General features: G+C 57.2%; 2 protein-coding genes across 2 annotated transcripts; both read right to left on the reverse strand.

Annotated features, from left to right (window-relative positions):
* Window positions 1-7,986: 7,986 nt before the first annotated feature.
* Window positions 7,987-10,259, reverse strand: LOC104584075 (skin secretory protein xP2-like). The gene is made up of 4 exons (XM_010238192.1): window positions 9,977-10,259; window positions 9,315-9,727; window positions 8,391-8,795; window positions 7,987-8,004 (listed from the first exon to the last, which is right to left on the reverse strand). The coding sequence occupies exons 1-4, from the start codon at window positions 10,257-10,259 to the stop codon at window positions 7,987-7,989; spliced, it is 1,119 nt and encodes a 372-aa protein (XP_010236494.1).
* Window positions 10,260-24,118: 13,859 nt separating this feature from the next.
* Window positions 24,119-26,044, reverse strand: LOC100828703 (noroxomaritidine synthase). Its single transcript, XM_003571538.4, has one exon. It carries the CDS (start codon window positions 25,946-25,948, stop codon window positions 24,386-24,388), a length of 1,563 nt encoding a protein of 520 aa, XP_003571586.1. The 5' UTR covers window positions 25,949-26,044; the 3' UTR covers window positions 24,119-24,385.
* Between the last annotated feature and the right edge of the window lie 1,208 nt (window positions 26,045-27,252).

Genomic DNA, 27,252 nt, shown 5'->3' on the forward strand with positions numbered 1-27,252 from the left:
AACAACAACAACTTTGGACAAGGCAAGTTCATCTTGATCATGAATCACCTATGATCGCCTTTATTTTATTCCTATATGCATTAGAGTTGTTTGTAAAACTGCATTAGGATTTTATTATTATATTTATGCTAGCTATGCTGTCCTAGTAGAGTAGATTTTTCCTCGCTGTCAAATCCCCACCAATAGCCATCGTATTAATTTACGCTTAGCCGTGCTATGTAATTATACGTGGGAGGGAACCACTTTCACCCTAGTAAATATTGGTTAGAATAAATGGTTATTTTGGAAATATGGTTAAAATCAACTCCTAATGAACCATCCTAGGTGGGCGGCTTTGAGCACTATGGATGTAAGCAGCGTTAGGTCCATCTCTATGGGGTCCTCTGAGTCGTCTCTCCCGTGGATTCGGGGAGCGCCTACGTCGCAAATGTGGAATGCCACCCGGGGTAACCAGAGGCTGAATTGGGATTCTGTTTAAATGCTTCCAGTACAACCACATGCTATATGGGCTCTGGCGAGAATAGAGTTTGTTGTATGAACCTAGACCCGAAGAATTGTATTGATGTAGCCGTGTAGGTGGGAGCATGATTCTCTCGTGGTCTACGGAATTACTTCTGAAAATCTCGTAATTGACGCCGTTGCTACTCTACCCTGAGAACAGCAAGGGTTAACCCGTCGGTTTCTTGTGAGGAATGTGTACAACCTCTTGAGAGTGTCAAAACTAAGTACTTAGCCGTGTCCCCGGTTAGGGACGAATTATGAGCAGTTAGATATGGAAACTAAGTAAGGTCTCACTCATTCAAATTTCGAAAATAAAATGAATGGTTTGAACTTGGGTTAGGAGCATTGATGTGTCTACTCAATGTCCTTAGTTTTAATAGGAGCATCGGTGTGTCTACCCGATGTCCAATAGTTTTATCTTACTGTAAAATTCAATTGTAGTAGGATAAAATTTATGTTAATTGCTTCCACGCCAAAAAGCCTGGTCTCCACATAGCTAATATTGCATATATTTGATAGAATCTGTTATAAACTCCGGTGAACTTGCCAATACATTCAATGTATTGACCCTAGTGGCTGGAACCTTTAAACTGTTGCAGGAAATTACGACGATGAGTGAGGTTACGTTGTCTTTGGGTCACGAGCCTGCATTCCAACATGCACTCTCTGTGGCGTTGCTTTGGCTCAGTGTTTTCCTTGTTTCCGCTGTTGAATAAACTATGTTATTTTTAAATGCTAACCCGAGAGTTATGCAAAGTTGTAAGTACTCTAAAGTTCTGGATGATGACGATGTAATAAAATTATTCGACCTTTGTTTCTCGATATTACATCTTGAACTGTGTGTGCTAGTGAGTCGATCCAAGGACTAGCACTAAAAGCACAGAGATCGAACTCTGTACGGCGGTGGTCGCTTCAGTTTTTGTCTTTAATTCCTGCCAGTGTGGCGCTTGGCGCCGTTCAAACATTTAAAGTTTCATCAGTTCATGTAATCGCTTGCTGATTTCAAGAACTTCGTGCTTTGGTTCTACTTAGTGCTTGTTTTTCGTTCCCGGGGTTGGCTCGCAGGATGAATCTCTCAGCCTTCGTGTGTCATGCCTTGTGTTGCCGGGGACCCGCGCGCCACACACTTAGCTAGACCAGGGACCCGGGACGGACCCGCAGTGCTGACCTGGGGCCAAGCGGCAGCGTCGAGCCACTCCGCTTGCCGGACAGCCTCCCCCAAGCGTGTGCTCACGGGATGGACCCGCAAGACGCACGAGGGGCGCACTCCCCCCGCAAGCGTCCTTCTAACACCCCGGCCACACGGGAGGGCCGAGCCACGCCAGCGAGCCAACGTTAAGCATCCAAGAGTTGAGTGTCCAGGTTCATGTACTTAGCTGTTCGTTTGTTTCGTGCTCGGAATGCTTGCCGGAGGGATGCGGCAGGGACACTATGGCAGTGGACCCATCGGCGCTAGGCACTGATGGCATGCACCACCATAGCATCGCCGCGGCAGCCCTCGCCCTTGAATCCACCTGCTTGAGGGATGCAGCAGGAACGCTGAAGCTACCAGCCCGGCAGGGCTAGCGGGGCTTCGGGGGAGAATTCCCGCCTGTTCACCTCCCGGGAAGGTACTTGCCTGGAGGGGGGCTCCCGGGCGCAGGTTTCCGCTGCGAGGGCGGGGCCGAGTAAGCAGGACTGCGACGCCACGTGGGTGCGCGGCGGGCGCATTTAATGAGCCGACAGGGAGGGGGTTCCCTGTCAAGTCAAGCAAACAGTGGCTGTCCGGGAGTAGGTTTTAGGCCTTAGACCCCTAACTACAAGGCTAGTATTCCTGGATGTATACCAGCGCACCGAGGAGGAGCTGCCCGAGCTCCCCGCTCGCCACTTGTAAACCATGCATCGTGGCACGTGTGGTATCCCGTTGGCTATAAAAGGAGGACCCCCGCCAACGGTCAAGGGGGTTCGGTTTTTTCCTTGGACTAAGTCACAGTTCAGTACTAGCCCAAGCCTAGAGTAGCAAGGAGCACTTAGCCAAAAAGAGAGCACCCGGGGACCCTCCCCCGGCAACTTGTAAACACTCAATCTTTCGATAATACGAGCTCAGACAAGCAGGACGTAGGGTTTTACACCTCCGGGTGGCTCGAACCTGGGTAAAACGTGCGTGCATGTGTTCATAGCATTTTTGCAGGCCACGCATCGGCCCCGCCGGTGATCACCGGAGCGATCCCCGTCGCCCACTGCCGAACCAAAAAGGGGGTGCCCGTGCACCCCGGTGTCAAAGCCTCGTGCTACGACATCTGGCGCGCCAGGTAGGGGGCGCGTGAGGAGAGCTCGTCGGTGACCGCCGGCGGCGACGTCTATACCAACATCGGCCTCGTCTTCCTCGACGACAGAGCCAACCACCATGCCTCCCAAGCGGGCTGGAGACCCCCGGATCGATCTGCGTGAAGCCCCAGCGGCACACACGTGATCACACGACGCGTAGCCTGCGTCACGGGTTCAGGAAAATCCTGAAGCCTCACGAGCGCAGCAATCGCAGCTGCCACCCCCACCTCCTCGGCCGTCGGCAGACAACCGGCAAAGGGGTCGGCGACTCCCAGTGCTAGCGCCCGTCGTGCGAGCGGCCACGTTGCCGCCCGCGCCGACCCGCGAGTCGAATCGCGGGCCGAAGACGCATAGCATCAGCTGCGCCACGAGCACACCGCGTCGCGAGCGACGCTGACAGGGTCGCACCCCACGCACCCGGGTGCGCCCGGGGATAGGGCGGAGGGTAGCCGGTCGGAGAATCGGTTTCCCCCAGCCCAAACCCCGGCGGAAGCCATCATCGCCGCACGGGTCATGGTGTTGTACGAGCCGCAGCAGGGCACGCCGGCACACGAGGCATGGAGCACGGAGCTGGATGCGCTCCTCGTGCTCGCCGCCCAACGGCCACAGGGCGAGGGCGGCCCTGCAGGCTCAGGCCGCGGGCAGAACCCGGGGCACGGAGACGCGCCCCGCGCCTAGCGACAAGGGGAAAACCCTCCCCTGCAGGGAGGCCCGGGAGGCGGGGACCCGGAGGGGTCCTCGGACTCGTCACCCACCGTCACGCGAGGTGACGTGGGAGGCATCTTGAATGCCTGCCAGCAGGAGGATCTGTGTCAGCGCCTGGAGCGCCGGCGCAGGCGCGAGGTAGAGCGCCAACGCCCGTAGGAGCAGGAGGATGCTCCTATGCGCCCAGAAGACGGCTGCACTGCGTTCACGCGCGAGCTGCGGCAGGTGACATGGCCCCGCAAGTTCCAAGCGCCCGCGCTCAGTACGTATGATGGGACCGTGAATCCCAAGGATTTCCTCTTGACCTACACGTTGGGGATGCATGCCATCGACGCCGACGACAAGGTTAGAGCCAACTGGTTCCCGATGGTCCTGAAGGGATCCGCGAGAACTTGGCTGCTCAACCTGCCTGCTGGGCCAATCGCCACTTGGGCGGACCTGCGCGAGCAGTTTGTGAGCGTGTTTCAGGGCGGCTACAAGCGTCCGGGATCCATGGCGGAGCTGCACACCGTGGTGCAGATGCCGGGGGAGACGTTGCGGAGCTTCGTCTACCGCTTCTCAAACCTCTCCTCCTCCATCCCGGAGGCGGAGGCTGCCGCCATCATCAACACCTTCGCCATCAACGTCCGCGACCCCAAGATGCGCGAGAAGCTGAGCGCGCATCGGATCCGGACGACGCAGGATCTGTACGCCCTGGCGCACAAGTGTGCCATGGAGAGGGTTTGCAGAAGAAGAGTTCCCGCAAGCACAGCGGGAAGCAAGTCCTCGCTGCAATGTCGGGGGCTACCGCGAGGCCCGCAAAGAAGGCCTCGCCCGGTGGCGGACCTGGCGGCAAGCAGGGCGCCGCGTCCCGCTGCCCCATCCACGCCAACTCTACCCACGACGGGTAGGACTGCCGCATCCTGCAGGGTATCAAGCAGCGGCGCGAGCAGCGCCACAAGGAGCGCCGAACGGCCGGCGCCTGCTTCAAGTGCGGCGACATCGGGCATCTCTCCCGAGATTGCCCGAACGACCCCAAAGCGAGGCCGAAGCCTGCCAGTGGTAGCGTTGGCAGGGAGGAAGCCCAGGGGGGATGCGGCCAGGCCCGCGCGGGCAGGGAGCGCCCTCCCCGTGGGCGAGACAGGACTTGCGCAGAGGAGCGGCGCGGGTCCGACTGCACCGGGGGTGACGAGTCGGGCTTCCAGGAGCCCTGCGGCATCACCTGCATCCATGGGAGATCTTACACTCTCTAGTCCCACGCTGCGGTAAAGCGCCTCACCCGGGAGGTGTGTGCGTTGTTGCCGGATGCGGAGCCGCAGCAACCGTTGAAGTGGTCGCACGTCTCGACCACCTTCAGCTTCGACGATCACCCAACGCGGCAGCTGGGTTTAGGGGTCATACCCTTCGTGGTTTCCCCGATCATCAACAACATGACGGTGACCAAGGTGCTGGTGGACAACGGAGCGGGGCTGAACCTCCTGTCCACCAGGTTGGTGGAGAAACTCCAGTTGCCGGTGGAGCAGCTGAAGCCCACTGACCCGTTTCGGGGAGTAAACCCTGGGATCGTGCGCCCTCTAGAGTGCATCACGCTACCGGTGACCTTCGGGACCGAGCACATAGTGTTCGACGTCGCGCACACTCCGTTGCCCTACAACGGGATCCTTGGTCGGCCGGCGCTGATCAAGTTCATGGCGGTGACCCATTGCGCCTACAGCGTGATGAAGATGCCGTCCGTGTACGGAGTCCTCTCCATCGGGTGCGACCTCAAGGACGCGGCCTGGTGCGTTGGCGAGGTCGTTAGGGCCGCCGCCACAGTCGACGCCGGTGACAACGACATTACCGAAGGTGAAGGGTCACCGGGCGACGGCCCGACAACTAAGAAGGCCCGCGCTGCCCCGCAAGAGCTTGCCGGGGGAAGCGCTGTTGGAGATATGCCCTAGAGGCAATCATGTGATGATGTTATTTCCTATGTATTCATGAGTTATTGTTATTGTCCTTGAACATCATCACTGATATGTATCAATAAATACGTGATTTGTTTGTGAGACTATGTATTCTATGATGTTGTTCTAATGGTCCCTAGTCATTGAGGTTATGCGGACACATAATCTAGACTAGCAATGTGAATCAGTATGATGACTATGTTTCACAAGTCATAGGGCAAGGTGTTGCCGACTGATAGCATGGACTCGACAATGAGATTGTTGAGTCGGACAGACCCGCACTAAGACACAACGAGATGATTGTCATTTGTTAGTCTCAAGTACGATGTATATGCCAGTCCTAGACCTGAGGTCATCGTATGAGCTTGGGATGTGAATCGGCCTACTTAGGGGTTGCCAAACGCTACTCCGTAACTGGGTGGTTATAAAGGTAGCTTTCGGGTTTGCTGAGAAGCATGCTGCGAGTCATGGTTGATCAAGATGGGATTTGCCCCTCCTGTTCGGAGAGATATCTCTGGGCCCTCTCGAGTGATCAGATTCGGAAAGCATGGCCATGCGACTTGGGTTAAGTGTTAACCCGTTGGGGAATCTGTATCACAGGAACGAGAAGAGACTCGAGCTATCCACAAGGATGACACGCACTCGCCTTGAGCTCGACACACATATCGCGAGGCAAAAGGAATGTTGCATATGACACATTGTATGGTTCGTCAATATACCTTGTGGTTACTCGGGAGTTGGCACGTGCTGCTAGGCGCCGCTACCAACTATCGACTTGAGTCGGTGCCAGTGGACGAGTAAGGTGTTACTCGGGCCCGCAGTCCGAGCTCGTAGTCGTGGCCGACTGACCGCGAACCTGAAGGGTCACACGCTTAAGGGGTGGGAACCGAGTTGGATCGGATCCAACTCGTATCGGGCTTGGACTCCTAATGGGCCTCAAGTGTTGAGCCCACTAGGGACGTCTATATAAGTGGAGGAGACCAACCCGTCTAGGGTCAACCCCAGCTCAGACGCGAGTTAGACTCGGCCGTCGCACCTCCACGCCCAAAGCCTTGCGATCGGATCTAGCAGTCCGCCGCACGGAGTTCCTCCCTGTACGTGTGGATACCTCGGAGGCGCTGCACCTGCGGCGCTTGGACGAACTGTTCGTGGGATCGGCGAGGAGGAGCAAGCTGTTCGACTACTCGGCATCGACGCGCTACATCGACTCTACTTCCGCTACGGGTCTGCGCGTCTAGTGGTAATCTCGTGATCCATTATCTACAGCATTGATCCGGGCGGAAGCGGTAGAAAATTTTATTTTGTGCTAGCGTAGCATACCGCGTTCCCCAACAAGTTATCCATGTTGCTATGTGTTTTCGTGAATTTCTCATGAATTTCGAAAAATTTTTGCAGCATCTCAGGGTTGGTAAGAATCTGACATGCAGGGTAAAGGTGGAATCCAGCGCACTATAACGCTCGTGGACCATCCATGGGTTGTGGCGTTTAGTGGCGCCCTGTGGTGTGGAGTGACCGCACTCCGAGGCCTCTGCTTCAGGAGGGGGCCGCCATGTGTGCGAGGGTAACTTGGCATGCGTGGTGGCAAAGACCGAGCCTCACTTCAAGGGGGTGCGGTGCCACGTGTGCTGCGGTGACCCGGCGCGCGTGGTGGCAAGCCCCTCCCCCGCGCCTATAAAAGGGCGTGCCGGCCATGGAGCAGCTCACAACGAAGCCAAGGGCGAGGCTGCAAAGGCGAGGGTTGCCGCGAAGGCACTATGGGGGCGCACTCCATCCGCGCTTGGCACCGACGGGGTGCACTGCCACAGTGCCCCTGCCGCACCCCTCTAGAGGTGGGGGTCGCCGCGAGGATGCTGTGATGGCGCTGGTGCCGGCGTTCGCCGCTCGCTCCGGCCCGCCACAGCATTCCTGTTGCACCCCTCAGGTAGACTCCCCCAAGAAGCGAGGGCTGCCGCGGGGACGCCGTGATGTCTTCGCCACCAGCGCCTGGCGGTGGTGGCGAGGATGTCACGGCATCCCTACTGCACCTCTCGGGATGGATTCCTCCGAGGGCGAAGGCTCTTCCAAAAGCGAGGGTTGCCGCGTTCCTGCCGCACCCCTCACCCAGGCGGCCCCAGGGACGAAGGGTGCATCGAATAGGCTCTCCCGAAGACGACGTTTCGTCCAGACGCCTCTGGCAAGCATACCAAACATGGGAACAAGCGGAAAATCTAAGTGCATGAACTTGAACGATAAACTCTCTAAAACTGAACCTTGCCTCACTAGCGTGGCCCAGACCCTGCGTGCAGCCAGGGTGTTGAAAGGACGCTTGCGGGGGGAGTGCGCTCCTCGTGCGGTTGTCAGGTCCGTCCCGGAGCACATGCTTGGGAGTAGCTACCCCCGCAAGCGGAGTGGCTCGTCGTCGCTACTTGGCCCCAGGTCGGCACCGCGGGTCCGTCCCGGGTCCCTGGTCCGGTTGATTACGTGGCGCGCGAGTCCCCGGCAACACGAGGCATAACGCACGAAGGCAAAGGGATCCACCCCGCCAAACAACCCCGGGAACAAGAGACAAGAATTAAGCAGAACCAGAGAACTAAATTAACGAACATAGTAAACGGTTGCATGGACCAATAAGGTATTAATTGTTTCAACGGCGCCAGGCGCCACACTTGCAGGGAACAGAAGTAAAGGAAAACAAAACCAAGGAATGACGAGGGCCGGCAGGAGGCCGCGACGACTGATTGGGGCGGCTTCCGCTGGAGGCTGCGGCAACTAGTTGCCGGCGCCCTCCACCGGGGGCTCCGGCGACGGCTAGGGGTCCGGCTTCTGCTGCATCCGTTCAACGACTTCGTCGACGAACCCGCTCACTGCCTGGCAGTGGGTGGGGGCGTCCTCGCTGTCGGACCAAGCATCCAGCAGCGTCTCGAAGGGGAACTCAGGGTGTCGGAGGTGCACCCTCGGAAGGATTGTCCCGGCAACCTCCCAGGCGCAGTTGGCGATCTCCTTGGTGCAGAACTTGGCGATCAACACATCGAGCGCCGAAAGCTTCCCCACCAGGTCGGAGAAGAACGGGATCAACGTGGTGACGTCCGTCCCGTCCACCCGCGCGGCTCGCAGCTCGAACCACGACAGGACGTCGCACAGCGATTGGGCGATTCCAAGCAGCTTCCTGGTCTCCAGCTCCCGCTGCCCGATCAGCGTGCCGTGGTTGGTTCGGGCCAAGTGAAGGGCATGCTTGGCCTTGCGGAGGGAGCTCGCCTGTGCTGAGAGTTGTGCGGCCTTGGCCGCATTGTCCTCGCCCGCCTTGACGAGCTCTTCCCGGACGGTGGCCAGCTGGGTCTCGTGTCGGGCCCTCCTATCCTTGGCGGAGTTGAGCTCCACCTCCTACCGCGCAGCCGCTGTCACCGTGTCTGCGGTAGCTTTGGTCTGCACCTCCAACTTGACGCGCAGGCCTTGAATCTCGCCGAGGTAGTTGCTGATCAGGTCGCTCTTCTCATCGATCCAAGCCTAGGCCGCGGCGAGCACCTCCGCGTGCTACTTCTTGGCTTCCGCCTAAGCCGCCACCAGCAAATCCAGGGTTTCCTGGAGCTCGACGCGCTGAGCCTTCAGTCGCCGGTAGAGCTCCTCTTCGGGGACGACCGGTGTGGCAACCTCCTCCAAGGCTTCCCGGGCAAGGCGCGCCTCCTCCCTGGCGAGGCGCGTCTCCTCCCGTAGCCGGGAGAGTTCCGGCCGCTCCTTCTCCAAGGCCAGTCGCACCTCGCCGAGCTGGCCCTTGGCGATCCCGTGGTACTCCCTCACCTGGTTGAAGGAGGTGACGAAGGCCAGCTGCTGGTCCTTGATGGCGTCAAGGAACCGATGCCCCCTGTCAAAGATGCTCGGGTCCCAGGTGATGGGATTCCAAGCCTCCCCGGCGAGGGTGCTGAGGCTCGTGCTGGAGGTAGCGGCCGACGACGACGAAGCGCTCGCCGCCACCGTCTGGCCGGACAGGGGGTCGTCCGCCTGCGGCGGAGCGTGCTGTTGCTCGTCCGCCGCAGCCTCCCCCGCGCCTCCGCCGAAGGGCTGCGGGGAGGATGGGGTTGCTGCGCCCCCGGCAAGAGCCGCCTCCTGCTGGCTAGCCGGAGAGCCTGCCTCGGCAGCCTCTGTGGCTGCTGGCGCGTCGCCGAGTGCCGCTTCGGGGACGGCAGTGGTTGCCGCCGCTGCTGCGGTTGGCGTGGTGGGGCTTGGCGCGGGAGCTACCTCCGGTTCCTCCGCCATCCCAGCGACGAGGTCCAGGTCAATCACCACATCACCCGCTCCCGGAGGGGGCACGATCGGGCCTGCAGTAGATTGAGGGTTAGAATCCGGAGTGTTAGCTAGGTTGCCCGGAGGCGGACGCGGGAGGTTCTGGACGAGTACATTGCGAGGCCGCCGGGCTTGCGGGGGGGTCTTCCTCCCCCTCCGTTCCGGCCGCCGTTGCCGGGACGCCTGCCGTGGGCTGGACATCACCTGCGGGAAGAGAGGACCCTATGGTGGCAGATCAGCTAGCGAAGGGGACGAAAGCAAAGGAGCAGGGCATGATGCGGTACCTGTTGTCGGCGCCATCTCCATCGGGGCCGGGTCGGCGGCAGGCGCATCAGCAGCGCCGCTGGCCCTCACGTCAGCCGGGTCAGTGCTGCTGCCGGCCTGCGTGCGCGCCCTCTTGCCCGACGCGATAGGGGGCGAATCAGCCCTCCCCCTCTTTCTGGCGCCAGCCAGCGAGCCGGCCTTCGGGGGGTTGAGCTGGAGCGTGAAACCCCGGAAGAGCCCCTGTGCAGGCGGTGCCGTAGGCGTCGGCAGGGTCGCCGCAGCCCGGGGCGCCGTAGGAGCCATCGAGGGAGCCGCCGCCGCGGCGACGGTGACTGCTGCAGAAGAGGCCCCCGCTGCGGCGCCGGCGGCCGCTACGGAGGAGGTCACTGCCGCTGCGGGCGCCCTCGATCTGCGCACGATCAGGGGCGTTTCGTCCTCCTCATCCTCCCCCTTGTCGTCCACGGGGATTACTTCCCGGGTCGCGGCAGGCTAGCCCACCTCGTCGTCCGAGGACCGAAGGGAGGGCCAGCTGACCTCCGACTCGCTCCCGCTCTCTTCAAGCACCTGCTTCCCATGAGGTGGAGGCAGAGGAGCGCGCGGGATCCGAGTGGGGGAATCATCCATCAGCCCCCACTCGTTGAAGAGTGGGAAGGAGGCAATGATGTCGGTCAACCCTGGAACGCCGGCGTGGAGGGAGATAACCCCCGGCGGAAAACCCGTGGCGGGGACGTCCTCGCCAAAGATCCCCTTCACCCACACCTAGAGATATTCCCGGTCCACGCCTTCGCGATGGAGGCGTATCCTGTCCCCGGACCCCGTGTAAATCCACGCGGGGCGGGAGCGCAGTTGGAGCGGCGCGACGCACCGGCTGATGAAGGTGCGCGCCACGTCAACGTCGGTGAGCCCCGCTAGCCGCAAGGCATTGATCTTCTCCACGATGGGGAGAAGATCGGCATCGCGGTGGTACCGGTCCCGCCAGCCGCCGTTGGGTTGCGGCAGCTCGGTGGGCGAGTAGATGAATTCCTCGGGGTCTTCCACCCGAACCCAACACCAGTCGCCCCGCCATTCCTTCTCGATCTTCTTTTCCGACCGGATGATGAACTCGGACTTCATCCGGTCGCGGGCGCGGAACACCACCCCTGACGACATCGCATTCGTGTTATCGATGCGGGGGTAGAAGTAATGCCAGAACAGCACCACCGATGGCATTACCCCGACAAATGCTTCGCAGAGGAACTAGAAGGTGGCGAGGAGATAGAGGGAGGAGGGGTGGAGCTGCGCCACCCGCAATTGGTACAACTCCATGAGCGCATGGAGGAACAGGGAGAACGACGACACCAATCCTGCGAGGATGAAGCGCCCGGACATCCGGAAGTCGTTTTCCTGGTGGTCGGCTCCAGCGGGGAAGATCAGGGTCTCCCCGTGCTCGTTGAACCCGGAGGCAACGGCGTGCCGGATCTTGGCCAGCGCCTCGCCATTGTAGCAGGGCCGGTAGAAGGCGAGTGGGCCCTCATCGTCCGCTTCTTCTGCTCTTTGTCCGCGGCGGCCTTGGTGGCCGCCTCACTCTTGCTGGCCGTCGGTTTCTTTGGGGCCTTCCCTTCCTTTCCCTTCCTGGTGGTGGGGGCGCCATGGGAAGCGTGGGCGGAAGCTAGCAAGGCTCGAGGGTGCAGGGAATTGGAAGACAGAGGAGAAAGGCTGGGGGGCTAACTGTTCACCCCTCGGCGCAGCAATGGGGCCTTATAGCACCCCGCTGCTCGGTAACGGTCGCATCCGTACCCTACGGGTGCGCTGGGATAATTACTAATCGAAGGGATAATGCGAAGAGTGGCCTTAACTTCCCATGATTAAGGGCGAGGTTACGGCAAAAATCTCGCACCCACTACTCCGCTCGTAACGGCGGGGTCCTTGGGACGGTGGGGAGACGCGGGCCCGAGGCGGCTCAGGACCCATGCATCGGTTAAGGGCGTAGCCCGGCAACCAACCAGGGAGGAGTCCGCCCGGGAACAGGCGTTGCCGGCCCACGCCCGGGGGCTACTGTCGCACCAGTGGCACCCAGGGTGCCACCGCTGCACGACACGCGGGTCGCCTTGCCTGCTTCCCTGAAGGGTCACACCCCGGGCGGTAGTATACAAGCCGCCCGGCAAGCTACCAGCCCGGCAGGGCTAGCGGGGCTTCGGGGGAGAATTCCTGCCTGGGCACCTGCCGGGAAGGTATTTGCCGGGACGGGCGCTCCCAGGTGCAGGTTTCCGCTGCGAGGGCGGGGCCGAGTAAGCAGGACTGCGGCGCCATGTGGGCACGCGGCGGGTGCCCAGCACGCAGGGTTCGTCAGGACAAGGAGTGAGGCGCATGGCGCATTTAATGAGAAGACATGGAGGGGGTTTCCCGTCAAGTCAGGCAAACAGTGGCTGTCCAGGAGTAGTTTTTAGGCCTTAGACCCCTAGCTACAAGGCTAGTATTCCTGCATGTATGCCAGCGCACCGAGGAGGAGCTGCCCAAACTCCCCGCTCGCCACTTGTAAACCATGCACCGTGGCACGTGTGGTATCCCCTTGGCTATAAAAGGAGGACCCCGCCAATGGTCAACGGGGTTCGGTTTTTTCGTTGGACTAAGTCACAGTTCACTACTAGTGCTAGACCAGAGTAGCAAGGAGCACTTAGCCAAAAATAGAGCACCCGGGGACACTCCCCCGACAACTTGTAAACACTCAATCTTTTGATAATACGAGCTCAGACAAGCAGGACGTAGGGTTTTACACCTCCGGCTGGCCCAAACCTAGGTAAAACGTGCGTGCATGTGTTCATAGCGTTTTTGCAGGCCACGCATCGGCCTCGCCAGCGATCGCCGGAGCGATCCCCGTCGCCCACTGCCGAACCAAAAAGGGGGTGCTCGCACACCCCGGTGTCAAAGCCCCAAGCTACGACACCACCATAGCGTCTCCGCGGCAACCTTCTCCTCGGAAACACCTGTCGGAGGGGTGCGGCAAGGGCACGGCGGCCGTGCACCCATCAGCGCGGAGCGCTGATGGCATGCACCCCCAACGTGCCTCCGCGGCAACCCTGGCCCTAGGGACACCATTTGGAGGGGTACGACAGGAATGCTGTGGCAGGGCCGCCGCCGCCGCCGGGCACCGGGGGCGGCGCCACCACAACGTCTCCGCGGCAACCCTCGCCTCGGGGTAGCCTGGTGGAGGGGTGTGACAAGAATGCAATGGTAGTGCACCCGTCGGCGCTGAGCACTGATGGATGCACCACCATCGCGTCTCTGTGGCCTCCCTTGCCTTTGCGGCCGACTTCTGGCTTCGCTCTGAGCTGCTCCATGGCCATCGCTCCCTTTTATAGGCGCGGTGAAGAATCTCGCTGCCATGCGCGCCTAGTCACCACGGCACACTTGGCGCTACACCCCTTGCAGCATGGTACGGGCCCTGCCACCGCGCGTGCCAAGTCGCCGCGGCACACGTGGCGGCTCCCTCCGGCTGCAGGGTACTCGGAGTGCGCTGAGAGCCTCAAAGTGCGGTTGCCACGCACAACTGGGCACCGCTAACTGACGCCCCCCATGAGCGGCCCACGGGCATCACAGTGCGCACAACTCCGTCCTTGCCCCGCATGAAAGATTCTTACCGAGCCCAGGATGCTGCAAAAAAATTCGAACTACACGAAAAAAGGCACAACAGATAAAGCACGGGTAACCCTCCTGCCTCCTAGCCCCCGGGCACAAAAGGGTCGATACCAAACTTGGATGTGAGCACTTTTCTTTCCCAGGACGCAGCTCCTGCGTGATGCGCGTTGCGGGGGGCCCGGCAACGGCATGACCCCGTGCCGGAGTATTCCGGCAGTGGGTTTTTTGTTTTTGAGGCTCCAGCAGCCCCCTGCTCACTACCAAGGATGAGAAGAGACTTCTGTGTACCTAGAGCAGGAGACAGAAGGAGGAAAACCACACGACTAATAGAGGCAACTTGAAATTGAGGGGAAAATACTTATCTTTATTCACAAAAACTAGTGGTTTACAATTGGGGGTTGCCCGGCTAGACTAGTTCGAGAGGCATGCTACTGGAGCATCACCGGTGGGTCGGGCTCCGCCGCTTCACGGGTAGAACTTGCGCAGGTGCTCTATGTTCCAACTATTTTGCACCGGCAAGCCTTCTTCAGTTTCTAGCTGAATAGCCCCCGACCTGGTCACCTTCACTACCCGGAAGGGGCCCTCCCATTTCGGAGTCAGCTTGTTCCCGGCCTTCGTTGCTTGTATCCGGCGCAGGACAAGGTCTCCGATCTCAAACTCCCGGGGGTGGACCCGCCTGTCATGATAACGGCGGAGTCCCTGCTGGTAGCGTGCAGCTCGCACAGCAGCCCGGCATCGAAGTTCTTCGATGAAGTTTAGATCATCAACCCTCTGCTCGTGTTGGCTTTTGTTGCCCTACGCGCGTACCCGAGGGAATCCATGCTTGAGCTCGAGGGCCAGCACCGCTTCTGCCTCGTAGACAAGGGCAAAAAGAGTTTCGCCCATTGCCCGGCTAGGTGTAGTCCTGATCGACCACAGCACGGGCTGGAGTTCTTGGACCCAGTGCTTCCCGTGGCCTTTGAGCTTGTCAAAGGTTCTCGTCTTGAGCCCCCGCAGCACTTCTGCGTTGGCTCGCTCTGCCTGGCCGTTGCTCCTTGGGTGAGCAACAGAAGCGAAGTGGATCTTGGTGCCCATGTGCTCGCAGTACGCTTGGAACACGGCGCTCGTGAATTGTGTGCCATTGTCGGTGATGATGCCGTTGGGCACACCAATCCGGCACACAATGCCCTTGAAGAACTTGATGGCTGCCTGCGCAGTCACCTTCCTCACTGGCTCCACTTCCACCCACTTGGAAAACTTGTCGATGGCCACGAGCAAGTACTCGTAGCCGCCAACCGCTCTCGGCAACTTGCCAACGATCTCCAGCCCCCAGACCGCGAATGGCCAGGAGGATGGAATGACTTGCAGGGCCTACGCCGGCTGGTTACTCTTCTTCGCATGGAATTGACCTGCTTCACACGTCCTGACCAGTTGCTCAGCGTCAGCCAATGCCGTAGGCCAGTAGAAGCCATGCCGGAACGCCTTGCCGGCCAGAGCCCGGGAGCGACATGGTGTGAGCAGGTGCCTCGGTGTATCTCCTCTAGCAGCGCGCACCCCTCGTCTTGGGGCACGCAGAGGAGCCTCACCCTGTTAGCACGCCTCCGGTAGAGGTTCCCGTCCACCCGGGCGTATATCTTGGCTTGCCGGGCTAGGCGCTCCGCGGCCACGTCATCTTCCGGGAGGGCTTCTCCCTCCAGGTAGCGGGCGATATCCACCGCCCAAGGTGGGGTTTCCCTGCTCATGCATGCCGCTACATCAGTGGCATGGACCTCCACTGTTGCAGGTTTTCCTTCGGTTGCCAGGGGGACTTCCCCGGCAGCCGGCTTGGGGGAAACCGAAGGCGCAGTCTGCTTGTGTGAAAACACCCCCGACGGAACTTTCCGGTGCTCCGCTGCCAGCTTGGACAGCTTGTACGCTGTCATTTGCGGGCTGTTAACCTGGTTGATGTCCAGGGCGATCGCCGCCCGCAACCCGGCGAGCATCCCTTCATACTCGGCCGTGTTGTTGGTGGAATTGGGGAAGTCGAGCTAGATGGTGAACTTCAGCTGATCGCCTGTGGGCGACTCGATGACGATCCCGACGCCAGCCCCCTGCAGAGCCGCGCGACGAAATCCAATCCGCGGCGAAATCCGCCAGAGCCGCGCTCTTGATGCTTTTGGTGTTGGTGAAGTGCAGATCGAACTCCGACAGCTCCATCCTCTACTCGGCCACCCTTCCGGTGGCTTCACGATTGGTGAGGGCTCGCTCGCGGCAAAACCTTGACACAACCGTGACGCGGTACGCCTGGAAATAGTGGCGCAGCTTGCGCGACGCGAGCAGAATCCCTAGCAAGAGCTTCTGCACTTGCGGGTATCGCGTACGGGCATCGCGCAGCACCGTGCTGACGAAGTACACCGGGTGCTGAACGAGCCGCGTGCGGGGCGCCAGCGCCGCAGGCTCGGCGATGACCCCTGGGTCCGAGGTGGTTGCCGGGGGCCGCTCAGCCCCCTACCCCACAACCTCAGCCCCCGGGTGGTCTTCCTCCCTTTCGGCAACCAGCACCGAGCTGACCACCTGGTCGGTCGCCGCTAGGTAGAATAGCAACGGCTCTCCCGGCGTGGGGGCGAGGACGGGCGGCGACTTCAGGTACTGCTTGAGATCCTGGAGCACCATCTCAGCCTCAGGGGTCCACTTGATTGGGCCCCTCTTCTTCATCACCTTGAAGAAGGGTAGGGCGCATTCGCCCAGCCTTGAGATGAAGCGCCCCAGCGCGACAACGCAGCCTCTACGTTTCGGCCTAGCTGGGGTCCCAAACACTCGCGCAACGCACGCTGGAATCTTGAGCCCGCGTTCTTCAACCCGAAAGGCATGCACGTGTAGCAGTAGCAGCCAACCGAGGTGATGAACGCTGTTTTCTCCTCGTCTTCGACTGCCATCTTAATTTGATGGTAGCTGGAGAATGCATCCAAAAAACTCAGCAAATCGCAACCGGCGGTGGAATCTACTATTTGGTCAATGCGAGGTACAGGGAAAGGATCTTTTTGATACGCACGGTTAAGATCGGTAAAATCTACACACATGCGAAGCTTGTTCTCCCCCTTGGATACCACAACAGGATTAGCTAACCAAGTGGGGTACAGTACTTCTCTGATAGCACCCGCAGCCTTGAGCTTGTCCACATGTCGCTTGATGGGGTGGATCTTCTGCTTGCCAGCGGATCTTCTGCTTGATGGGGCGGACGTCTGGGCGCACCGCAAGTCGATGCTCAATCACCTCCCTAGGGACTCCAGGAAGATCCGACGGTTCCCAGGCAAACACGTCGGCGTTCTCCCGGAGGAAAGTGACGAGGGCGCTTTCCTATTCGGCGGTGAGGTCCGCACCGACGGTGACGGTGCGTTCCTCGTTGCGGGCTTTGAGGGGCAGCTTCTTCACCTTGGCGGTCTCCTCCTTGAGCTTCTGGCCCATGCCGGGGCATGAGCTCGAGCCTGCGCCTCCCCCGGCAAGTCCTTGCGGGGCAGCGCGGGCCTTCTTCGCTGCGGGGGCATCGCCCGGCAGCAGGCCTCCAATCCTGGCGGCGTCTTCGCCGCCGGAGTCGGCCGCGGCGATGGCCCTGACAACCTCGCCGATGCACCAGGCTGCGTCCTTGAGGTCGCACCCGATGGAAATGACGCCATACGTGGACGGCATCTTCATCACGCCGTAGGCGCAGTGGGTCGCTGCCATGAACTTGGTCAGCGCCAGCCAACCAAGGATCCCGTTGTATGGCAACGGGGTGTGCGCCACGCCGAACACCAGGTGCTCGGTCCTGAACGCTTCCCGGGACCCGAAGGTAACCGGCAGCGTGATGCGCCCCAAGGGGCGCACGATCCCGGGGTTCACTCCCCGGAACAGATCAGTGGGCTTCAGCCGCTCCAGCGGCAGCTGGAGTTTCTCCATTAACCTGGCGGACAGGAGGTTCAGTCCCCTCCGTTGTCCACCAGCACTTTGGTCACCGTCACGTTGTTGATGATAAGTGAGACCACGAAGGGTAGAACCCCTGAACACAGCTGCCGGGCTGGGTGATCGTCGGCGCTGAAGGTGAACGGCACGTGCGACCACTTCAGCGGCTGCTGCGCTTCCACGTCCGGCAACAGCGCACACACCTCCCGGGTGAGGAGCTTCACCGCGGGTGAGATGAGAGAGCGTAAGCTCCCCCATGGATGCAGGCGACGTCGCGAGGCTCCTGGAAGCCGGGTTCGTCACCCGCGCTGCAATCAGACTCACGCTGCTCCTCAGCGCGAGCCTTGTCTCGTCCCCGGGGAGGGCCCTCCCTGCCGGCACGGGCCTGTCCGCGTCCTCCCTAGGCTTCCTCCCTGCCGGCGCCCCCACCGGCAGGCTTGGGCCCCACTCTGGGGTCGTTCGGACAATCCCGGGAGAGGTGCCCGATGTCGCTGCAATTGAAGCAGGCGTCGGCAGCTCGGCGCTCCTCGTGGCGCTGCTCGCGCCTCTGCTTGATGCGCTATAGGATGCGGCAATCCTGTGCATCGTGGGTGGCATTGGCATGGATGGGGCAACAGGGCGCGTTGCCCGGCTTGCCGCTAGGCCCGCCACCAGATGAGGCCTTTTTCGCAGGCCTCGCGGTAGCCCCCGACTCTACGGCGAGAACTTGCTTCCCGCTACGCTTCCGGGAGCTCTTCTTCTGCGAGCCCTCAGCTGGGCTCGCGGCAGCTTTAGCTGCGAGCTCGGGCGCCAAGGTGTTGACGATGGCAACAGCCTCCACCTCCGGGATGGAGTAGGAGAGGCTGGAGAAGCAATTGATGAAGCTCCGCAGCGTCTCTCCCGGCTTCTGCACCACAGTGTGCAGCTCCGCCATGGTTCCCGGGCGCTTGTAGCTGCCCTGGAACGTGCTCACGAACAGCTCGCGCAGGTCCGCCCAAGTGGCTATGGACCCGGCAGGCAAGTTGAGTAGCCACGTTCTCGCTGATCCCTTGAGGACCATCGGGAACCAGTTAGCCCTGACCTTGTCGTCAGCGCCGATGGCGTGCATCCCCAACGTGTAGGTCAGGAGGATATCCTTCGGGTTCACGGTCCCGTCGTACGTCCCGAGCGCCGATGCTCGGAACTTGCGGGGCCACGTCACCCGGCGCAGCTCACAGGTGAACGCGGTGCAGCCATCCTCGACACCCATGGGAGCATCCTCCTGCTCCTCCGGGCGCTGGCGCTCTACCTCGCACCGGTGCCGACGCTCCAGGCGCTGGCGGAGATCCTCCTGTTGGTGGGCATTCAAGACGGCGCGCACGTCACCCCGCGTGATGGTTGGTGACGAGTCCCAGGACCCCTCAGGATCCCCGCCTCCTTGCCCTCCCTGCGGGGGAGGGTTTTCTCCCTATCGCGAGGCGCGGGGCGCGTCCCCGCGCCCCGGGTTCTGCCCGCGGCCTGAGCCTTCTGGGGCGCCCTCGCCTTGTGGCTACTGGGCGGCGAGCGCGAGGAGTGCGTCCAACTCCACGCTCCACGCTTCGTGTGCCGGCGTGCCCTGCTACGGCTCGTACCGCACCATGACCCGCGCGGCGATGATGGCTTCTGCCGGGGTTTGGGCCGAGGGCAATCGATTCTCCGACCGGCTGCCCTCCGCCCTATCCCCTGGCGCACCCGGGTGAGTGGGGTGCGACCCCGTCAGTGTCGCTCGCAACACGGTGTGCTCATGGCGCAGCTGCCGCTGCACGTCTTCGGCCCGCGATTCGACTCGCTGGCCGGCGCGGGCGGTGTTGTGGCCGCTCGCGCGACTGGCTCCGACACTTGGAGCTGCTGGCCCCCTCAGCCGGTTGTCTACCGAAGGCCAAGGAGGCGGGGGGGGGGGGGCAGCTGCGACTGCTGCGCTCGTGAAGGCTCAGGGTTCTCCTGAGCCCGCGACGCGGGCTGCACGTCGTGCGACCGTGTGTGTGCCGTTGGGGCTTCACGCGGGTCGATCCGGGAGTCACCAGCCCCCTTAGGAGGCATGGTGGCTGGCTTCGCTGCTGGGGCAGACAAGGCCGATGTTGACGTAGACGACGGCACCGGCAATCTCCGGCGAGCTCTCCTCTCGCTTAACCTACCAGGCGCGCCAGATGTCGTAGCACGGGGCTCTGACACCGGGGATACACGAGCACCCCCTTTTAGGTTTGGCAGTGGGCTGCGGGGATCGCTCCGGCGATCGCCGGCGGGACCAATGCAAAGCGTGCGAGCACGATGAACGCAAGAACACTTTTTACCCAGGTTCGGGCCGCCTGAGGTGTAAAACCCTACGTTCTGCTTTTGAGTTTTTTATTAGCCAGGGAACTGGGGTTTACAGGTTGCCGGGGGGAGTCCCCGGGGGCTCTCTCTTTTCGGCTAAGTACCGGTTGCTACTTTGGACTATTACTAGTAGTGAACTGAGGACTGGTCCAACCCCTTTGACCGTTGGCGGGGGTCCTCCTGAAGGGGATGCCACAGGTGCCACGGTGCATGGGTGACAAATGGCAAGCAGGGAGCTAGGGCAGCTCCCTCTCGGTGCGCTGGTTTGCATGCAAACTAGGTAGCCCTGTAACTAGGGGTTTATGCGCCTGAAATTTACGCCAGGCGGGTCACTGTTGGCTGAAAAGATAGGAAATTCCCTTTTGGTCAGAGCATTAAATGCTGGCGTGTGCTAAACTCCTCGTCCTGACGAAACCCGCGCGCGGCGTGCCTGCTGAGGCGCCACGTGGCGCCGCTCGCTCCTGCCTTTGTAACGGTTGCTTGCGCCCGGAAACATCCTCCCGGCAAGTGACCTTCCCGGGAAGTGCCCAGACGGGATTCCTCTTGGTGCCCCGCAAGGCAAACTCCTGCAATCCGGCTAGCCCTGCCGGGCTGGCGACTTGCCGGGCATCTCGCGGGAAGCTGCCCGGGGCGCGATCCTTCCGGGAACCAAGCGAGGTGACCCACGCGTCGCGCAGCGGTGACGTCCCGAGTGCCACTGGTGCGACACGGACTCTCTCCGATATCCATACATGATGAATGCCTCGTGATATTATTGCAACTTTAATATAATTTTGTACTAAATCAAAACACTTACTTACGAATCGGAGCGAGTAAGAGATGACAGAAAAGGCATCAGCCCGGATCTGTATTGGAAGATCCACATGACCCATGATATTACAAATATTACAAGATCATTAAGTAGCTTAATTCAGAACAAAAGAAGGAAACAGAGCCGGGGAGTTTCCCTCCTTTAAAAAAAGAGAGAAGAGGGCCGGCACATGGATCGAAGTGAAAATATTCGTACAACCGGTAGCAAAGCATCATTCAGAAAAATATATACCTCCGGATATACGACGATGTTATACATACAACGGAACTCGTACGACGTTTCTGTACGATTAGACTCAAACCAAGGCGCTGTCAGCATGTGGGGGCCGTGAGGGACACGTCACGAGAAATTGAATTTGAGTCTAGTCGTACAGAGATCGGATAAGGTGTTAATCGTATGCAAGGCAGTTTCGGGATACAAATGGTTATAATAACATTCTTTTTTTGGGGGTAATAATGAGTCACATCCTTCATACAAAATGGCACTAGTTATTTTTTTACTGAAGCGAAATTTCATTGATATTGTTCTCACAAGACCGCCTGCTCTACCATCACTAGACTCGACTAACATGGAATCAAACCCTAACTGGCGACAAATAACATCCGCCTTAACATTATTAAGACGTGTCTCGGACAAAAAGACAACATCCGCCTTCACCTGCCCTTGGATATCCATGAGCGACCGAACTGCCGCGAGTTTTTTCAATCCGCAACAGTTCCAACTTAAGATTTTCATTGCTCCCGGCAGTACTCCTCGAACGAGTCTGCCGATAAATCTTCATTTTCTGGAAGTTCTTCTCCCTTCTTCATGCGCTTCTTGTCTTGTACCTTCTGGGCATGCTGTTGTTGCTAGACGGAGCAGTGATATTAGCAGCCGCATCACTGCAGATTAATTTACGAAATCAACCTACAGTACACATCTTCGATTGATCGTGGACTGCGCGTTTATTTCGAAAAACTATAGTTTTTTTTTTAAGTTCTGTTAGACCGTGGGCTGCAGGTCGATTTCGGGAAATATCAAGGGTTCTTTGCGAAATTTCGGGCGTCAATTAATTAGGAACACAGGGAGTAAGACTTTAGAACACCGTGCAAACGGGGAAGGTCTGCTGACCAATCGTTGCCTGATTTCATGGGTCACCCTCTCCGGCGAGGCCCGTGGCGTCAACATCCCTAGCTTTCCATCCAAATTGTGTGGTTCATGTGAGTTTATTTAAAAAAATTTAGTGAATTGAGTCTAACTCCGGTGGTTTGGTTTTTGTGGTGGAATCGGCCCATCCAGGTTCAAGTTCTAGATTTGACATGAGTGTCACATTTTTCTGGATTATTTTACCGTAAACACAAGGCAGGTGCCATTGAGGAGCCTCAGGGACACACGAATGAAAACAAAATGTTAGATCATTATTTATTAATATCTAAGTACGAGAAACCCACTACTTAATTTTTTTCAACATGCAAGCATGCCACATCATTACATCATGAATTTGTTCACACCTATTTAGTGGGAAACTCAAGCTATCTCAATTAACTGAAGAATTTATAATCTATCATACAATTTCATTATACATTTTCACTACTCTTTTCTTGCTCTTTTCACTCATGTATGTTAACTAAAATTTTACTAAAAGCTCAGGTGTGTTAACTAAAAATTTCCGCAACAACGTGCGGGATATTATCTAGTTTATATAAATGATGGTACCATCATTCATATCCACATCTCTCGTGGGAACCACTTGATAAACAAATAAAAACACTATGTGTTCTGTTTTTTAAACCATACTAGCTGCTTACAAACACGCACGCAAGAACGAATGAACATAAAGCCTACCGTTATGATCTCTAGAAGGATCTTGAGATTGATGAAGTTCTGAAATAAATACAGAAAAATGCAAGCTTGCATGTCAAGTTCAGGAGTTGAACTTGGATGGACTGATTACACCATAAGAAACCAACTGCTAAGCTGCACTCAGTTCGAAGAGCGCTACTTATTCGATAATAAGATTTCTAAAATAATTTAAGAGTAAATTTCAAAAAACCACACTTTTTGAGGCAGCTTTCTCACAGAACCACACTTCTTCTGCCTAATCTTCTCAGTTTACCCAAAACCGATGTTTAAGCACAGGCCCGCTGTCAGGTCCATCCCGTTTATGCATTCAGCCCCTGCTTATTTTCACATTTATTTTCTCCTCCTTCTTCTTCCTCTTCCCCGGCTCTTCCTACTCCGGCCGTCCGATCTGAAGCTGCTCCCCGACGAACTCGATCCGGATCACTAGCGAGCGGCAGGGCAGTGCCTTTCTTGCTCCCCTTCCTCCGCAGCATCGGGGTGGCTCACTGGCTCCGTCTCATACTCCGCCGCTGGGGTTGCCGGCCGGGGCGCAGCGTCGATGAAGGCGGTGGGCGGCGCACAGCGGGGCGCGTACGGGCGACGGCGGCGGGACAGCGACAGCGACGCCGACCGAGCAGGGGAGGAGGGGGCGTCGCGGGGCGAGGAACAAGCCGACGCGTGGAGGAGGAAGGCGGCGGCGTCAGCTTTGTTGGGCGCGGCCGCCATGGCCGCCGCGCTCGCGCTCCCCGTGTGCTTGGGGGTCTCGCGGAGCCCTCCGGATCCGCCTTCACGCCTCGTGGACAGATCGGGAAAGTGGAGGAAGCAATGGCGCGGTGGTTTGTTTGTTCGTTTTGGTGTTTCTTTCTTCTCGATTTATGCCCAGGTGTATCTGCTATGGAGCAGATTCTGGAGAAGAGATTAAGGTGCGGGAGCATGAGGAGATGAAGGGGAGCAAGGGGAGCATGAGAAGAGGAAGAAGAAGGGGAGAAAATAAATATGAAAATACGCAGGGGCTGAATGCATAAATGGATGGACCTTACAGCGGGCCTCACCTGTAAGGAAAAGTGTCAAATTCGCTTAAACATCGGTTTTGGGTAAACTGAGAAGATTAGGCGAAAAAAACGTGGTTCTGTAAGAATTTTTTCGAAAAATGTGGTTCTGTGAGAAGGCTGCCTCAAGAAGTGTAGTTTATTAAAAATGTGGTTCTGTGAGAAGGTTACCTCAAGAAATGTGATTTCTTGAAATTTATACTCGTAATTTAAAGCCGTCATTGTATCACCTACTTAACAATTTGGAAAGCATAGCATCTGCACTCTCAAATCCGGCCGTCATCCTTTAAGCAACGGATAATATTGATACAGTCTTACGAACTAGACAAATTCTTGAGCTCCGTAAAGGCACTGTGTGTTCATTACAGTCCCTGTCCAAAAAGAGGTAACCACACGTCCTAAGGTTTGAGTTTTACCGCGTGACACAAAAGGTACCTCATTATAAATACTTTTAAGTACAAATCTAATATTATCATTTTGCCTACTATTATTTCCTATATTCTAGGCTGTTTATTAATGCTAGTAATATATTATGGCAAACTGTACCAAATAAAAGTTAAAAAACGAGCAGATAACAATATGCAGTAAATTCGCGTAAGCAGACAGATTTGTATTTTTTTTTCATTTGTACATGGTAGTATCAAAATACCCGGATGCAATTAAAACACCAGAACTTGCCGCTTGCATTTTATTCATACTAGTAGTATATGTTTGCATGCCTCGCCTAGATCTGAAGATGGTACTACTGTATATTCCTTCCGTCTTAAAATAAATGCGTGGATACAAATCCACGTCACTTATTTTGAAACGAAAGGATATTACATTTCTTGCTTCCAGACAATTAGTCCGCGGCTTTGCGCCAATTCTTCATTTGCAGAGGACTCCACAGTTGAACATGGCCGACCTAGATCCCAAATATAGGAGTACTACATTTGGCGCTTCTGGACTTTGAGTTTGAGCCCCTGCTTCATTTGCAGAAGGCACGACAGTTTGGGCTCCACGGCCTCCTGACGGTCCAGCGCTTCCACGTCGAAGTTCCACACCACAGCGGCGACGATGGTCTTCATCTGACTGATGGCGATGTCCTTGCCAATGCACATCCTTGGCCCCGAGTTAAACGCCATGAACTTGTGAGACGGCACGTGCCGCAGCTTGCCTCCGTCCTCTGAGAGCCACCTCTCCGGCCTGTATTCCCGGCAATCCGGGCCCCACAGATCTTCCATTCTACCCATGGAGTAGATGGAAACGAGGACGATGTCGCCAGCACGCACCTCATGGCCACTCGGCATCACGTCGCTGCTGACCACAGTCTTACGTTCGATTGGAATCGGCGGGTACAGCCTGAGGGACTCCAGTATGGCGGCTTGCAGATAGACCAGGGCTTTGAGCTCCTCTGGCTCAAATATACAAGAGCTTGCAAGGAAGGCAGCTGCTTTGCCGGACGCGATGGGTTCAAGTTCTTTGCGAATGCCTGACACCACGTGTGGGTTCTTGGCGAGGTTGTAGAAGACCCACGGCAAGGTCGTGCCGATGGTGTCCCTCCCGGCGATCATGTAGAGGATGAGCGTTGCCTGGAGCAAATGGTCGCCGTTTTCGTAGTACTCTGGGTCATTGACGTAGTTGGACAGAACGTCGTCGTCAATGGATGATGAAGCCGTCGTCGCTTCCAGACGCGGGCCAATATTGCTGCCGGCCGTCTTCCTCCTCCTCTCCACCATCTCCATGGTGAACCGGCGAAGCACGCCTTGCGCAGCCGCCAGCCTCCTCTCGGGGCCAACCATCAGGAGTCTCATCAGCTTCCAGCAGAACGGCGGCACGATGTGCCGGACGAAGCCCACCTCCATGACGGTGTCCATGGCGTCCGCGACTTGCAGGGGCGGCATGTCGAGGAGGGACAGGCGACAGGGGTCCACGCCCAAGACCGCCGTGGCATACAGGTCGAACACAAGCCTCGTCACCAGATCATTCATGTCGACCGGAGCACCGGTTGTCGCCACGCGGGCCATGAAGGGCACGAGGCCTTTCTCCAGCTTGTCGCGGCAGCACTTGGCCATGGAGGCGAGCAGCCGTGGGCTGCTCAGAACGCTCTGGTGCCTTGCACGCAACCGGCGGCTGGATTCGCCGTCGGCGGTGAAGAGGGAGCCACTCGTGACGTCGAAGATCTGGGCAAAGTCCTCGCCCTTGGGATAGTTGGCATGGTTGGAGGTGAAGATGTGCTGGACGTTGGCTGGGTCGCATGTCACGAAGAACCGCATAATGCTGGCTACAGGCGCCATGAAGCTGTTCCCCGTGGAAGTTAGGACGGTGGCCATGTAATCGTGGATCCTGTGGACGTTGACGACGAGGGCAGGGAGAATGCCCACTATTGGCCAGTCCAGCGGCGGCGACAAAGAATTCGTTGATCTGGTACACTTGATATATAAGGATGCAAATACAAGTAGCATAAGTATGGAGATGACTAGTAGTTCCGGCAAGAACGAGAATGCCATTCTTGCAGGCAGTACGTGCAGTGGCTGCAGGACATGAAGAGATCGACATGTAAGATGTGTTAATTTATAGAGCAGCTCATCATCAACCTGCTATGTGTACTCCAGTGGGCACTCTTTTAGTACCCAGTTTAATTGACGTTCTCGAGAGAAGAACTCTTTTGGTCCTCAGTTTAAATGGAAGTTGATAAATGCGGCAGTTTCGGCGCACACAGTTGGTTTGACACATTAATGATCCTCCTTATCCTTGGCGAGCAACCAGATTTATGGTTTGACACATTGGTGATCCTCCTTTATACACCTCCCAAGGCTCTTTATGATCCAAATATTGTGGTTCATCAAATATATTAGAGCCATATTATACTCCGTTCCGTTGATCCCCTACAGAAAGAAGAAGCAAAAGATGATCTCAATACAGAAAAGCTGAAAGCGACAGAGGCATTTAGCAATGCACCTGGCAGTGCTCAGTTTATTGTTCTTGAAAGAAACTCTTTTTCGTCCTCAGTTTAAATGAAATTGATAAATGTGGCAGTTTCGGCTCTCACGGTTGGTGTGTGATTCATTAGTGATTCTCATTATCCTTGCTGAGCTATCAGATTTATGGTTACCACTGGATTTTTTCTTCATCGCTCATCGGGCGGTAAGCCTTTATAACTCCCAAGGCTACTAGTGTCGGAAGCATGCTATAATTCTCCACATATAATTTCAATATACACAATGTTTGTAAACCTCAACAAAAAAATACTATTGATCTAGATTACTTGGCGTTGTGGAAACTAATTACAAAAACAGCATGCTTCTAACATACCTTTCCTTACGATCCAACTATCGTGGTTCATCAAATATATTAGACCATATTATATATACATTGTTTCGTTGGTCCCTTCTAGAAAGAAGAAGGAAAAGATGATCTCAAAACAAAAAGGTTGAAAGGGATAGAGGCATTTAGCACGGCACCTGGTAGTACTCAGTTTATAGTTCTTGAAAAGAAACTCTTTTTAGTCCTCAGATAAAATTAAAGTTGATAAACGTGGCAGTTTCGGCACTCACGGTTGGTGTGCGACACATTAGTGATTCACAGTATCCTTGCTGAGCTATCAGATTTATGGTTTCCACTGGATTTCTTCTTCATCGCTCATCCGGCAGTAAGCCTTTATAACTCCCAAGGCTACTAGTGTGGGAAGCAGGCTATAATTGTCCACATATAATTTCAATATACACAATGGTAGTAAACCTCAACAAAAATTACTATTGATATAAATTACTGGGTGTTGTGGAGGCTAATTAAAAACACGGCATGCTTCTAA

This window comes from Brachypodium distachyon, chromosome 3, assembly GCF_000005505.3.
Source record: "Brachypodium distachyon strain Bd21 chromosome 3, Brachypodium_distachyon_v3.0, whole genome shotgun sequence".
Classification (NCBI taxonomy): Eukaryota; Viridiplantae; Streptophyta; class Magnoliopsida; order Poales; family Poaceae; genus Brachypodium; species Brachypodium distachyon.